Consider the following 14,241-nt stretch of genomic DNA (forward strand, 5'->3'; position numbering starts at 1 on the left):
GCGAAGAGAAACGGGAGGACGGCAGTGCAGCTGCACCCTGCATGTCACTCTAGAGGATCCCCCGGGCAGCCCCCTCTACTCGGAGCTAGTAGTACGATAATACCCTCCGAGGGTTGGACCCGCGTACCAGGTTTCCCCTTAGGTGCTAGTGATACGAGAATACGCACCGCCCCGGCGCAATACCATACTACGCCGACGGGAGTGCCCTCGCCAATGCCCAAAAAGCGGCGCAGAGTGAGGCGGCGCCCAGAGCAAGCACGTGAGCCCCGGCGCTCTGGATGGGGCGTGACCTCCTGCCTCCAACCTCCTTCCTTTTTTGAGCAGGTGTGACGCCGCGCGAGCGACGCTCCGAGATCGCCCGAGACAGCGCGGCGCGGCGGTGGGTGAGGTGGGGTGGGGTGGAGGTGGCGTGGCGTGGAGCTCCGAGATTGCGCGAGATTGCGCGAGATCGCCCGAGGTCACGCGGCGCGGCCCGAGATCGCCCGAGATCGCGCGGCCCGAGATCGCGCGGCGCGGCCCGAGGCGAGGTGGTTGGGTTGGGAGCGAGGGGGCGGAAGTGTTCAGTGCGGTAGATGGTGAGCTCGGGGCGCGTGAGCCGGACTTGTGGGCCGGACCACCCCCGTTCTTATCCTGCGTTGTTGAGCCAGGACTCAACATACCCGGGCTTTCAATCCCGCACTGTCACTTCCCTTTCTCCCGGCCGGGGTAGGGGCGGGCGGGGCGCGCGCGGGTGGCGACGGGTGTGCGGGATGGCTGTGGGCCCGAGAGTGATATGCCATGTCCGCCTTGCTTTGTTTCCTAACATCGAAGGCTAAGCTCAAAGAAATTAGTGCGCATGGCGGTGCCGTCGTGGAGGGAGGTGGCGACGGCGGCGGCGCGCTGACGGAGCTCGGGGATGGTGTAGGGCTGCGCGCCAAACGGCCTGAAGAAGGTGTAGGCGGTGCAGAGCTGGAGGGCGAGATAGGCGAGGACGTGGCGTCGTCGAGAACGCGGTCGCCGGTGAGATTGGTGAGAAACACCAGCGTCGTCCCACCAACGCCGTCCACCCCGCTGAGGGAGGCGCCCAGGGACCCGGGTGCGGCGCGGGCGCGCGTGCTCTCGCGGACGCAGGCGTCCGCGTTCACCCACGTTTTGAACTGGGTTTGCAGCTCGCGGTGCGGGCCGTCCTGCTTCTTGGACTGGATGTGGCCCAAGTAGGTGACCAGCCGTTCTGCGAGGTGGCGTTTGGGATGACGCACCAGACGTTGTCGCTGCTGGAGTTGCAGGCTTTGCAGCGGGTGAAGGCGAGGGAGGCGAGCTCGGCATCGGTGACGGAAGGGTGCTGGCGGGCAAGGTGCTTGGCGAGGTCCGTGCGGTTCTTGTTCCGTAACTGACCAAACAAATATTGCTTACAGCTGTATTGGGTGGACGCACCTCGCACACATGGCTGCGCAGATTCCTCGCGCTCTGGGCCGACTTCATGCGGACTGCCGGCTCCGCCAAGCCACCGCCCTCGCCGCGCGTGCCCTCGCAGTCCCCCTCGCCCTCCGTCGCCGCCGCCGACGGCCCCGTACCGCTGCCCCTCGTCTCCGATCTCTTCGCCACCGTCGAGGCCGAACCGTGCGAGGGCGAGGAGTGGGCCGCCACCGCCACGTGGGAGCCGGAGTTCGAGGACGACCCCGACAGCGTCTTCTCCACCTTCTCCACCTTCACCCGCTCCGCCGCGCTGCGCAAGTCGACCTATCTCGCGGAGAGACCGCCGAGATACAGCCGAGATACAGCCGAGATACGGCCGAGGTCAGCCCCGAGGTCAGCTCCGAGGTCAGCCCCGAGGTCAGCCGAGGGTGAGGGGCGTGAGGGTCGACGCCTCATCCGTCAGATCCTCTGGCAGAGCTACCAGCTGGAGAGGGGGCAGTGACCGCGAGCCTCGAGCACGACGCGGCGGCGGCGAGCGCGGCGGCGAGTAGCAGCAGCTGTGGCGGCGGCAGCTGTGGCGGCGGCGGTGGTGGCGGCGGTAGCGGCGGCGGCGGCACGACGCAATCGGCGCGCTCGACGGCGACGATGGCTGGCCGGGCTGGCGCTGGCCCTCTGCCCCCACTGCCGCTCCCCCGGCAGCACACGCACTCGGTACGGGCCCAGCTCGTCGCGAGGCGGCCGCCGCTCCAGGCGCAGCACCGATGACAACCAGGGAGCAGGCCACGGCGGGCAAGGCGTGCGGACGACTCACGCATGCTAGCAGCACGCATGCCGCCGCCACGACCGCCACGCCGCCGCCGGTGCCCACCAGCTAGCGCCATGGAAAGGTGTAACTGCTGACTCTCGAGTGAGTCTCCCAGCGGACTCATCAGGGTGTTTGGCAGTCCCGATACGTATTGGGATTTTTCGCGAGGCGTGCCCGCTCAAGTTATACTCTAATTCTATCCACATGTATATTTCACGGTACTTGTGTGTGGAGACTACAAAAGTAAACACGTACGATGTGTGCGGGGGGCGGACGTACTTGGGCAAGGATTAGCGTGACGGGCCGCACGCCATCCCCTCCACCAGCAGCGGTACGAACGTACAATACCCTCACCCGGCGGCCCCAGTCGCTTGCTCATGGCTCATGCGTGGGCCCGCTCCCCGCCCCGCGCGGCGCGATCAAACCTCACCAGAGACCGACTCGCGGCTCCGTGGCGTCGCCTTAACCGGCAACGAGCCGCCGCGCGGAGTTGCCGCCTCCGCCTCCATCCGAGGCCCCTCCGCTTTGGGGAGGCGGAGTTCGAAGGCCGGTGGTGCCGGTAACGAATTCACCGCATCCGCGTCTTCGCTAGACGGGGTAAGTCCGGCGGTGCCTTCTTCGTGTCCGATTCGACGGTCGCAGGGGCGTGTTCGTCGATTGTGTCCTAGGGAACAACATGGGGTGTTGAAGGGGCAGGGGAGGGGCTGGAGGGGCAGGAAGGTACCCCCTCACCTCTGCAGCCGCCTTCCTTTTCCGAAGCGTCTCGATCTCCTTGCGCAGCTCCTCGACGACGCTACGGGCCTCGGCGCTGATCTTCTCGTCGTCTCGAAGCAGCAGCTTCTCCTGAAGCTGTTGAATGCTGTTGTCCTCGGACCACAGTTTTCCACGCTCGTCGACGTAGCAAACGTCCGACGGGTTAAGGTCGCGGTCGCGGTCGCGGTCTTGGGGCGGCCCACTGTCGGCTTCATCGTCGAAGGTCTTGTACCGCGATTCGAAAGTGCAGTCGAGTATCTCACGACAGATCCTTCCCAGCAGGACTGCCAGCCAGGCGAGCCAGCTGCATGCGTCGCGGCTGGCGTTGGCAGCCGCTTTGAAGCTGCACAGCAGGAGAGCGCAGGCCTCCTTCAGCCGCTCGCTCAGCTCTGCCGGCGACAGGAGACGGAGAACTGTCGCCCCGCACACCGCTGGGAGACGGAGCAGGTTGAAGGGCGGCGGCGGCCACGCGTCGTCGTCAAAGAAGTAGCCCAGAGCAAGCTGCGCCTTGACAAAGCTGTTTTCGTTCTCGGCGTCGTCCCACACGACGTCGAATGTCTTGGCCATGATTGCGATGAGCATGTTGAGCAGCAGCACCACCGACAGCACCACGTAGACGCTCATGATGAAGGGCGCGGCGACGCGGAAGTCATACACCGTGCCCGACTCGAGCGTCTCGGCGACCGCGCCCGCACACTCGATGCTTGAGCCCGGGTCGAGCGAGATCAGCAGCAGCCGGTACAGCGCGACGGGCAGCGACTGCGATAGGTCCTCCAGGGGCCCGCACTCCTCGCCCCCGTCCAGCGCGGTGCTGCGGAAGAGCGTGTACAGCGCAGCGGCAAAGGCGGCGGCGCACCCAGCCATAAGGACTAGAAACTGGAGCGTGTCCTTTATCATCTTCCGCAGCATCACGACCTGCGGCCCCATGCCCAAGACGCTAAAGACGCGCAGGAACCACGAGGTCCACATGAGGAGCAGCCCGAACGCAAGGGTCTGGTGGCCCCACGGGAGGGGAGGCATCAGCTTGGCGCTGATTGCAAGGCTGACCGAGACCAGCTCCACCTGCTTGATGAAGTCGCCGCACGAGAAGAAGGCAGAGACCTCCTGCTCGAGCAGATGTGCAAACAGCCAGCCGAGAAGCAGCAGCGAGGTCAGTCCTGACCACGCACCCTCCGTGACCTGCTCGAGGGCGGGCAGGGCGCCCGACGCCCCTTGCGATACGAGAGTCGACACCCCTCCCCAGATATCGTCGACGGCGATGGCGAGGGTCGGCGTCGGCACGAGGGTCATCCAGAGCGCGAGCAGCGCCCAGCTGATTGACGACAGCACGAACCGGAAGACTGGGACGTCCAGCAGGTAGAGCGAGTCGGTATAGAGCTGCGCAGACGGGTTCCACTTGCGCTTGAAGTCCTCGCTGTGCGGCGTGCGGTGCGTGGATGCCAGTCTGAAACCGAGGTGAAGGCTCTGCAGCAGGACGGAGCGCAGGGGCGGCACGAGCGCCACGAACGGCAGCACCAGCAAGTTGAGCCCCACGGCCACAACAAGCAGCAGCGCGCGCGACAGCGGACGGCGAAGCTTTTGCTCGACGCCGTTGGGTGTGACGACGTAGCCAGAGACGACAGAGTGCGACAGCTCACCCATCCAGCGGCGTTCGATCGCGCTCTGCACAGTTGGGTCAGCCAGCAATGTCTTGCAAGGGACTCCGACGGCGCGGGCGAGGAAGTTTCGAGGCCGCTCCACCATCCCGGCCTGTCCACTCGCGTGTGGCACTGTCCTGGCGCGGCTTCCCTCGCTCTCGAGCAGGTGCATCTGCTGCAGGATCGACAGGCGGCTGAAAAGCAAGTTGCCATGGTTCTGTGCTCGCTCAGACGCCGCCGTGAGGTCGGCCGCCGCCGCAGGGCGGGTCCGTTTCTGCATCGCCGCCGCCGCCGTCGCACGCCTTGAAACCTCGGCGACATAGCAGAGCGCCTCGCCGGCCGACACGCGAAACAAGGCCGGCAGCAGCTCAATGGCCGAGTTGAGCTTCCCAAGCAGCTGCTCTGCCGAGAGCTCGTCGTCGCGGAGGGCGAGGTCGATGGCCGTCGCGCCGTTGTCGGTTTGGAATGTCGGCGAGGCGCCCCGCCGGAGCAGCACGCGCACGACCTCACTGTACCCATGCGTCGCCGCGACCTGCAGCGGCGTGAGCACGCTGCCGGAGGCAGGCACGTCCACCCGGTGCAGCATCGCCGGGGAGTCGCGGCCGCGGGGAGCGTCGCGGCCGCGGGGAGCGGCGTCGTGGCCGCGTGACAGCTGCCGGCGGGTGAGCTGGAACTCGACCAGCTCCTCGGGCAGCAGCCGCTCGTCGCGGAGGAGCGAGTCGACGAGGTCAGCGTCTCCCATGGCGACGGCGTCGTGCAGCGCAAGCCAATTGCGATCGGCGGCATCCTGTGCCGCACAGCGCTGCCCGTCCTTGCCGCTGTGGTCGGGCTTGCGCGCCACCTCGACAGGCGCCTCGACGCCGACGCCCCTCAGGTACGCCGTTTGTTCCTCATCGAGGACGGATGCGGCCTTGGCGAGGCGCATGTCGTCCGCCACCTTGAGGTAAAAGTAGACGGCCTCGCCCTGCCCGCTGGGCGAGGAGGAGTAAGCGAACGCGCCAAACTTGATTGGGTGCTCGCCCGCCTCCTCCCCCGGGTTGAGCCAAAGGAAGGACTCTGCGCCAACCCCGAGGAGGAAGGAGAGCGTGACGTCCCGCCATTGCCCCCGGACCCGATGGACCTCGCGAGCGGGCTTGATCATGCGGTGCGGACCCGTGAACTCGACCGTGTGATTCTTCGAGTAGAGGTCGTTTGTCGGAAGGCTGACGTAGGTCACGCGCAGCACTTTGGCGCGGCTGCCGTCACAGTCGGCATACACAAAGCCGCCCGACACCAGCAGTCCCTCGAATGGGTCGCACACACCGTCGCGCTGTTCGCCCACCGCGTCGAACTCGCGAGCGTCGAGGACACCGTACAGAAATGCTTGGTGCGTCGCATGCTGCGGGATGTTGAAGCGTGCGCGTAGCTCCCACCCGACCGTGATGGGCGCAAAGCGCGCGCATCGGCATCGCACCCACTGCTGGCTATTCCCACTGGAGGATAACAGCTTGCGAACTCCGTCGCGGAGCTGGAGTGAGCTCAGCCGGAGGTCGATAGCGTAGACGCTGAAAATCTCGGCCTGCGCGCTCCGAGGAAAGTCAATAATGAGAAAGTAGGTTCGTTCGCCGCTACTGCGCGTCCGTAGCTCCCTCTGGCTAGCCGCTGCTAAGCCATCCGCGAACTAACTGCGCGTCTGTAGCTCATTCTCGCAAGCCGTTGCTACGGCCGCTACTATTCGCACCGTATTGACGACGGTGCGGGACACATCGCTCCCCGAGATGCGGTCGGAGGTCGTGCCAATGAGCTGCAGCGTCTCGGGGTCGCTCCAGAGCGCCGGCACGGGCCGGAATACAAACTTCAAGGACAGGCCGCGCATCTGCCGCTCGATTTGCGGCACCTTGAGCATCTCGTCGGCGACGTGGTACACGTAGGCGCAGTGCGGCTGGTAGATTGGCACCTCAGGCGATATGTCCACCCACTTCACGCCCGGGCTTTTGATCTCGCCCTGCCCAAAGTCGTCCAGGTGGTAATGTCGCACAGTTGTCTCGATCCACGCGTCGTCGGTGTTGCGGGCGTCGTCGACGTAGCCACGAAAGACCGGCTCCGCAGTGCCGCCTTCTGCGAGATTGACGATGTCGACGCCCTTCTGGCGAAGCCCACGCTCCATCGCGTCGATGTCGCGCTCCCAGCCTCCGCCGCCCGGCAAAGCCCTCAGCATCGCGCCCGGTATGGCCCACTCCTCGCAGTCGAACCGCAGCACCGCGAGCAGCTGGAGCCGAAGCTGGCCCGACCCCGGCTGGAATCGGGTGATGATGGGATCGACCACGTAGTTCGCCCCTGCGACGGTGAACTTGTCCCAGCCACCCGTCAGCCCAGTGCGGCCTCCAGGATTGAGGCCTGCTGCGCGGATCTGCTGCTCATTGAGGCCCTTTGCAGGATTGAGATTGAGGCCTGCGCGACGACCTGCTGCGAGCTCAAAGCCGGAGCCGACTGGAGCGTAGCCAGGAAAGGGCCGTGCCCATGGGACGTGCTCGTCGTCGACGTCGTAGCGTCTCACATGCTTGGTCGAGTAATAGCGCTCGCTGTCACGAGCCATCCTGTGCGGTGCCGACGACCGCTGCTCCGGCATGGGCTGAATGAAGCCGATAGCGCGGCACATGCTGGCACGGCTCGTCCTGTCTGAGATCTCGTCGATCCCGCCGTCATCCTTGTCGGGCGTGGCTGTGCGTCTGGCCGTGAGCCAGCTCCTCCGAGGCGGTGGCAACGCCGGCCTCATTTGTCAGCAGAGCCGAAGGTGCTTCGCAAAGAGTCACTTTGAGAGCACAATCGAGTTGGGTCGGGCGCGGCTCACGATTGCGCTTGAGACGCGCAAGCCAAGGTGCGGCTTTTGCTTTCTTTTTCACCTCAGGTTGCCTTACCTTTGTTCGCCTGCGTTAGTGCCAGTGCGCGCCAGTCCCGTGCTCTCCGCCAAGCTGGCGAGCAGCAGCTGCGACCGCCTGCGAGAGTGATCGCTCACCGGCGGTCCCCTTTCTCCCGTGGTGTACCTGTGTTAGTGCCAGTGCGCGCCAGTCCCGTGCCCAGTGTTGTGTGTGTACTTGTTACGTGAAAACCCGCTGGGACCCGGACGCCAGCACACACGGCTAGATTTCATGGCGGGCCGCCTAGGCCCTGGGGTCGGAGGTAGAGTCGGTGGGGGTGCCGCGCGCGGCGCGGGCTTCGCTGTCGGGGGCGTTTAGGGCGGGGTCGGGGAAGGAGTCGCACTCCGTCTCTTTTCCTTTCCTTTTTTCTCTACAGCACCCTCTCTTTTCCTCTCTATTTTCCCGGGAAAACTCCGGGGAAACCATCAAATTTTCCGGGCTCTGAGCCGAGTCTGAGGCTGGTTTGGGCCCAAAATCAGCCAAATCGGCAGAATACCGGGTATTTTGCGGGTATACCTGGAAACCCCCGGGTATACCTGGAAAATACCCTGCGACCGCCTGGGTATCGTGCCGATTTCCTCAATTTTGCGTCAGATTTTGCCCCAGACCAGCTCTCAGACTCAGGGAAACTCGCGAGTTTCCAGAATGGAGCACCAAACACCCTCTGTTTTCCCTGGAAATTTCCGGAAACGCAAAGTGCTGGGGACCCTCTGTTTTCCTTTTTGTTTGCCGGAAAAGCTTGTGCAGGCCAACCGGGCGGCTGTGGGACGGAGGCCCGCCGAGCGAGTGCGAGCCGCATCGGCGGCCATGTCTCGCCGCCGCGAGCGAGCGGCGCAGAGAGGCAGCATGCTTTCCGCCGCGCGCTTTTCTTCTTTTCCGCGGGATCCTGTTTTCTTAATGCCCGCAACAGACTGTAGGTCCGGTTTTGACCGCCCCAGAGGGCCTACAACAGGTAGGTACCCCTATTTTCGTCTTTTTTCGCTTCGCTGCGCGGCTGTGAAGGAGCCGGAACCCTGAATGGCTCGTTTGCAATCGAGAATAAAAGAAACGCGACACCGACCACACCGCGCCGGGGCCCTTCGGCGCCCAGTGTCCGCTTTTTTCACGCAATGTGGGTCCACATCCGCGTCCCCGGCCCGGGCGGCGCTTGGGAGGGAGCGAGCTACGAGGTTGACAAGACGCTGCCCGTGATTGGCTTCAAGGCGCTCGTGGCGGACTGCCATGCGGCCGTGAGTAACATGGACGACCTGAGGCTGCTCTTCAAGGGGCGCGCGCTTGGCGACGGCGGATCCTTGGAGGAGGCGGGCGTCGAGGATGGCGCCACCCTCCACTGCACGCTCGCCTCGCGCCCGGGCGGCGCTGCCGCTCTGCCGGCTGCGGCACAGACGCTCGGGCCGCCGCCGCCGAGCGCCGAGTCGGCGCTTCTGAACAACCCGCTCGTCTCGTCGATGCTCGAGTCGCCGGAGGCGCTGCAGATGCTACAGGGGCAGATGATGAACAACCCGCAGATGCGCAGCATGCTCGAGGCGAACCCAGAGATGGCGCACGTGCTCAACGACCCCGCGACGCTCCGCCAGTCGCTGCAGACCGCGCGGAACCCGCAGCTGATGCGCGAGCAGATGCGCTCCACAGACCGGGCCCTCTCCAACCTGGAGGCGCACCCGGACGGATTCAACGCCCTCCGCCGGATGTACTCGACGGTGCAGCAGCCGCTGTACGAGTCCATGGCGGGCGGCGGCGCGGAGGGCGACGAGGGGAGCGGCGGCGGCAGCAGCAGCAGCAGCAGCGGCGCACCGGGCGCCATCAACACCACCCCGCTGCCCAACCCGTGGGCACCGCGGCCGCAGGCTGCAAACCCTCTGATGGGGTTTGGAGGATGGGGGGGTGCGGCTGTCGAGTCCTGTGAAGTCGTAACGAGCAGTGCTCGCTGTTGATGAATAGGTTCGGAGGGATGAACGAGGCCCTCGAGGCGGCGCGGCGGGAGGAGGAGGAGAGGCGACGGCGCGGCGGACAGTGAGGGGGCGGACAGCCCTAGCTTTTCCACGGGCAGCGGGGCGAAAGGGGGGTGGGGGGGGGGGGGGGGTTCCCGGATGAAACCTCGGCGTGCCTGCTGCGTCGCAGTGGCAGTGGGGAGGACGCACGTAGGCGGTCCGGCGCACTTGGGCAGGTTTTGACGCCGTGGCGCGTGGCGCGTGGGGTGGGGGCGGTCTCGGTCTCTGGCGCGCCGCGACTCGACCGGCCGTGGGCGCGCGGCGACGGACTGCGGCAACGGCCACCGCCCGCCGCCGCCCCGGCCCAGCCCAGTGCACTCGAACTTTACCGGTATGGGAGTTTTTGGCTAATCAAACTGCGACGATTATGGATATGCAACGGTGGCATAAGGCGACTGATACACCGTCGCACAAAACCCCCTGGCCTGCACTAATCAAAAAGTGGTATATGGGATACCACGTCGACGTGCGACTAGTTGCAAAAAAAGTCTCGCGTGGAAAAACCACGAAAAACTACCAAAAACGCAGTCACGGTCAGCTCGGCACTGGATCCCTACATTGAACCGACGCCATACACGTATCGCCGCCGTGCTCCATTGGGAGATACAGGAATCCCGCGACTCGCGACACCCCCCCCCCCCGCCCCCCCCCCCTCTTGCAGGGTGGCGCGCGATCGCTAGCTACGCCACGATCGATCGGTCGGTTCAGTGCTTGCTCGTCGATCGAGAGCAGCCGACCTCGTCTCTCTCTCTTGCCTTCCTTCCGCCGCGAGCGCCCGGCACCACACACCGCTTACTGCTGCTAATTGGCGCCGCGCCCTGCGCGTGCGACAGCTAGATCAGCTTCGCGCGGCCCGGCGCCGTCAATCGACTTGCTTGAGGATGTGCTTGGAGCGGCCGCCCAAGGAGGAGGTAGCGGGTAATGATCTCCACATTATGCGGACGCCAAGACGAATAAGGGCTTTCATAAATGGCAACACGTTGAGTCCAGTCACGCTGATGTAGTGAGAGACGCACGAACTTTGCCGTATGTATCTCTCTCTTGCCGTACGTACGTCCGTACGTCACTTTCCCTGATCTTTTTGGCGACAAATACACAAACATCTACTGGTGGTAAAATTCTGGTGGGTCCTTATAACGCCAACTTTTCGATCTTTGGCAGCAAAAACGAACGCACGACCTACTCGTAATGCACGTGCGTTTGCTCCTCGCCTGCGCGGTGGTGCTCGATCGCCTTGACGGTGGAGGGCGGGTTGATGCGACGTATGCTGATGACCAGAGCGGCGCCCATACGGCGGCCGATGGGTCTCGCCTCGAGGTTGGAGATTGGACTTATAGCTTCGCATTGAGCTCGCCGTCGCTGTCGCCGCCGGACCTGCCGCCGCCGCCGCAGAACCATCAGGCGAAGCACGCAGGAAACGAAAAGGACGGGAAGGGCGGCGACACAGGGAGCGTGCTCGTTCCAGGCAGAATCGCTCAAGCGGCTGAGCGAGGCGACGAGGCGGCGGTGCTGGCGTTGGTCGACGGTGGCGGGCAGGCGAACGCGTTCGACCCGCGTTGGCCTCCGTTGCTGCGCCTCGCCGCCGGTAACGGCCACGAGCGGGTGGTCGACTTGCTGCTGCAGCGCGGCGCGGAGATCGACATGCGGGATAGCGACGGCGGCACCGCGCTGATGTATTGGGCCGGCTACGGCCACGAGCGGGTGGTGGACCTGCTGTTGCAGCGCGGCGCGGAGATCAACAAGCAGACATTCGACGGCGGCACCGCGCTGATGGCCGCCGCCGACAACGGCCACGAGCGGGTGGTCGAGTTGCTGCTTCTGCACGGCGCGGGGATCGACATGCAGAGCAGCAATGGCGGCACCGCGCTGATGGGCGCCGCCAGCCAAGGCCACGAGCGGGTGGTCGACTTGCTGCTGCAGCGCGGCGCGGGGATCGACCTGCAGAGCAGCGAGGGCTGGACCGCGCTGATGATCGGTGCCCACTTGAATCAACCCGCTGTCGTTCAACGCCTGCTGCGAGCGGGATCAGACACAACGTTGCGCGGCGAGGACGGCAAGACGGCGCTGATGCACGCGAAGGATGAGGGCCACACCGAGTGCGCGCGCGCTATCGAGGAGCACGTGGGCGAGAGGAAGATGGGGACGGGCACGGGCGACGGCACTGAGGGCGCGCTCGCTTCCTCCGTGACGTGGAGCTTTCTGCTCGTCCTGTGCGCTCCGGGCGGGTTTTGCGTGGCGTGGAGCTTTCTGATCGCCCTGTCCACTCCGGGCGTAGTCGGCAGCGCGTTGCTGCTTCTCCCGCCCTACCGGAGCCGCCAGCACGCCCCGGCACGACGGCGGGGGCGATGGCGAACACTGGAGGGGACGCAGCGGTTCGTTCGGCCGCACCAGTCAATGCTTCACTCCTTGTGGGCGTGGGCGACTTCTTGGCGACGCGGGGCGCGGGAGCCGGAGCGAGGCCAACGGCAGCGGCCAGGGCGACAAGGACGGCCCCCGGGGGCGTGGCACATTGCGGAGCCTCGTCGGCGGCGGGTCGCTCGAGCGGCGCGGCCATCTTGGGAGGCGGCGGCTGCGCAGCAGGCGGTGAGCGCAGAGCGAGAGGAGCAGCCTTCGAGGGCGGAGACGGCAAGGGCGGAGACGGCGAGGGAGCCGCGCGAGCAGGAGCGGCGGGCAGCGGCAGCGGCAGCGGCAGCAGCTGAGGCAAAGGCAGTGGCAGCGGCAGCAGCAGAGGCAGAGGCGGCAGCAGAGGAAGAGGCAGAGGTAGCGGAGGAGCGCGCGAGGGAGGAGGGCGAGGGGGAGGGCGAGGAGGACGTCGCACCCCTCGCGGCCGTGCCTCTGTCGGAGGCCAACTTTGATACTGGCCGCCCGGCCGTGCCCGAGTCGACCCTCGGCGGCGAGTCAACATGCATAATTTGCTTCACCCAGCCAAAGTCGCACGCCGCGGTGCCTTGCGGGCACCGCTGCGCTTGCGCCGACTGCTCCGCCAAGATCATGGAGGGTGACCGTCGGTGCCCGTACTGTCGCGAGGAGGTGATGATGTGGATGATTCCACGTGAGGTCTGAACTCTGATTTGCGGGTGTTCCATTGGTGATAACTCCTAAAGTGAAGTCTTTCATGTGCAGCCCCGACCCGTGTCACAAAAGTCAAAACATTTACGATTGCAATGTAATGTATACTTGGTTGCGAGTTAAAAAAAGCCCATTCCGCGCCCGCAGCCAGCAGCAGTACACATGCCGTTCTGGTGCCCCTCGGCTGGCCAGAGGCACGCGAAGAGGGTGCGTGCGCAGCGCGTCGCGGCCGCGCACTTGGGAGCCGGGGGGATGGCGCCCCGGAGGGGGCGGGACGCCTGCATGTCCTCGAAGCTCCCACCCGCATACGCAAGCCGAGCCGCGAACGGCGGCGAGAGAGTTTGGCAGGGGGTCAGCGAGGACCGCGCATGGCGAAGGAACCTTTTTTAGGACCCAGCGGGCAGCGCAAACACACCGTCTCCCCTCTCCATCGTGCCGCCCGGCCCCGCCCGCCCGGCGCCGGCGCCGCCGCCGCCGATCCCGTCCAAAGATGTGGCTGTGCTCCTGTGGAGATATATGACAGCACAAGATGTGAACAATACACAAAAACGTGAGGTAGAGTCTGGAACACACCGCGGCCCTGTATGCGGACTGCCTCGCTCTAGCGGCCGCCCTCGTCCGAGCTGGCGCCCGAGTCGTCGTCGTCAGAGAGCGGCGTCGCGCGGGCGCCGTCTGCGTACCGCTGGCGGAAGCGCGCGACCTGCTTGGCCTTCATCTTGATTGCGCCCGCCATGCCCAGCCAGTGCTCGAGCACCTGAAGAGGGGGGTCGTGGTGTCAACGGCGCAAGGGCACTCGCCCCAAGGCTGCCCCCATTCGGGCTCGGTGGGTCCCGTGCGCTAGGCGGAGGCTGACGCGTGGCTAGAGTGTCGCAGAGGTATAGCCGGAAGCTCCTAGCGGCGCCCGATCTAGTTGCGCGGCCCGTCGCAAGAAGCGTCCGCAGAGAGCTGTGAGGGGCTGTGGGCCCCTCCAGAGAGCTGTGAGGGGCTGTGGGCCCCTCCGGCACTCCCGCGCCCAGTGCCTCCCATCCGTGGCCTGCCCGTGCCTCGACTGGCCCCTGGCCCCTCCTCACAGCTGTGACCCCTCCCCACAAGTCACTCCCTCCTCACAAGTCACTCCCTCCTCACAAGTCACTCCCTCCTCACGCGCGCCACACCGAAGGCACACCCAAGCCGCTGCTCGGCCGCCTGCCAACACGGCCTCGGCTGACCTCGGCGGCTCCTCAGGCGGATCTGGGGCGAAACTCAGGCCGCTCTCCGTCCCATCTAGCTCGGATCTCGGCCCGATCTCGGCCCGATCTCGGCTGTATCTCGGCTGTCTCTCGGCTGTCTCTCGGCTGTCTCTCGGCCGTATCTCGGCTGTCTCTCGCCTCCGTGCGAAAGTCGTCCTTTCCGCCGAGGTCCTCGAAGCCAAACAGCTGCTCTCCCTTGACGCCGTCCTAGCAGTAGCAAGCGGCCTTGGTGACGGTGAGACTGAGGAGGGAAGAGCTGTTTTGTCTCAGACGCCGTCCTTGAAGACCAGGACGGCGGGCAGGACGGTGAGGGCGAGTTTGCGCACAAAGAAGGGCGCCTGTGGCAGCTTGCTCATTCATGACTTCATTAGTTGCTGTGGTAGCACGTGAGCAGTTGGTTCATTCATTCATTCATTAAGAGCGTGCGGACAAAGGAGGGCGCCCCCTGGGGTGGGGAAGGGGGGG

General features: G+C 65.5%; 3 protein-coding genes across 3 annotated transcripts in view; 1 reads left to right on the top strand and 2 right to left on the bottom strand.

The window, feature by feature from the left end:
* Positions 1 to 2,768: 2,768 nt before the first annotated feature.
* EMIHUDRAFT_114434 (hypothetical protein) lies at positions 2,769 to 7,198 on the bottom strand (the record flags this gene model as incomplete). Its single annotated transcript, XM_005780375.1, has 3 exons — positions 2,769 to 2,864; positions 2,933 to 6,148; positions 6,311 to 7,198. The coding sequence occupies 3 exons, from the start codon at positions 7,196 to 7,198 to the stop codon at positions 2,769 to 2,771; spliced, it is 4,200 nt and encodes a 1,399-aa protein (XP_005780432.1).
* Positions 7,199 to 8,596: 1,398 nt separating this feature from the next.
* EMIHUDRAFT_468791 (hypothetical protein) lies at positions 8,597 to 9,504 on the top strand (the record flags this gene model as incomplete). Its single annotated transcript, XM_005780376.1, has 2 exons — positions 8,597 to 9,315; positions 9,429 to 9,504. 2 exons carry the CDS (start codon positions 8,597 to 8,599, stop codon positions 9,502 to 9,504), a joined length of 795 nt encoding a protein of 264 aa, XP_005780433.1.
* A 3,554-nt stretch (positions 9,505 to 13,058) lies between these two features.
* Positions 13,059 to 14,241, bottom strand: part of EMIHUDRAFT_468792 (hypothetical protein) — a 2,285-nt gene continuing 1,102 nt past the window's right edge. The window contains exons 3-5 of the mRNA XM_005780377.1: positions 14,055 to 14,116; positions 13,915 to 13,983; positions 13,059 to 13,301 (exon numbers count right to left, since the gene is read on the bottom strand). Coding sequence (XP_005780434.1) covers positions 13,149 to 13,301; positions 13,915 to 13,983; positions 14,055 to 14,116 — 284 coding nt within the window. The 3' untranslated portion in view covers positions 13,059 to 13,148. The remainder of the gene's footprint in view (positions 13,302 to 13,914; positions 13,984 to 14,054; positions 14,117 to 14,241) is intronic.

The sequence above is a fragment of the Emiliania huxleyi genome (genome assembly GCF_000372725.1).
Source record: "Emiliania huxleyi CCMP1516 chromosome Unknown EMIHUscaffold_217, whole genome shotgun sequence".
Classification (NCBI taxonomy): domain Eukaryota; phylum Haptophyta; order Isochrysidales; family Noelaerhabdaceae; genus Emiliania; species Emiliania huxleyi.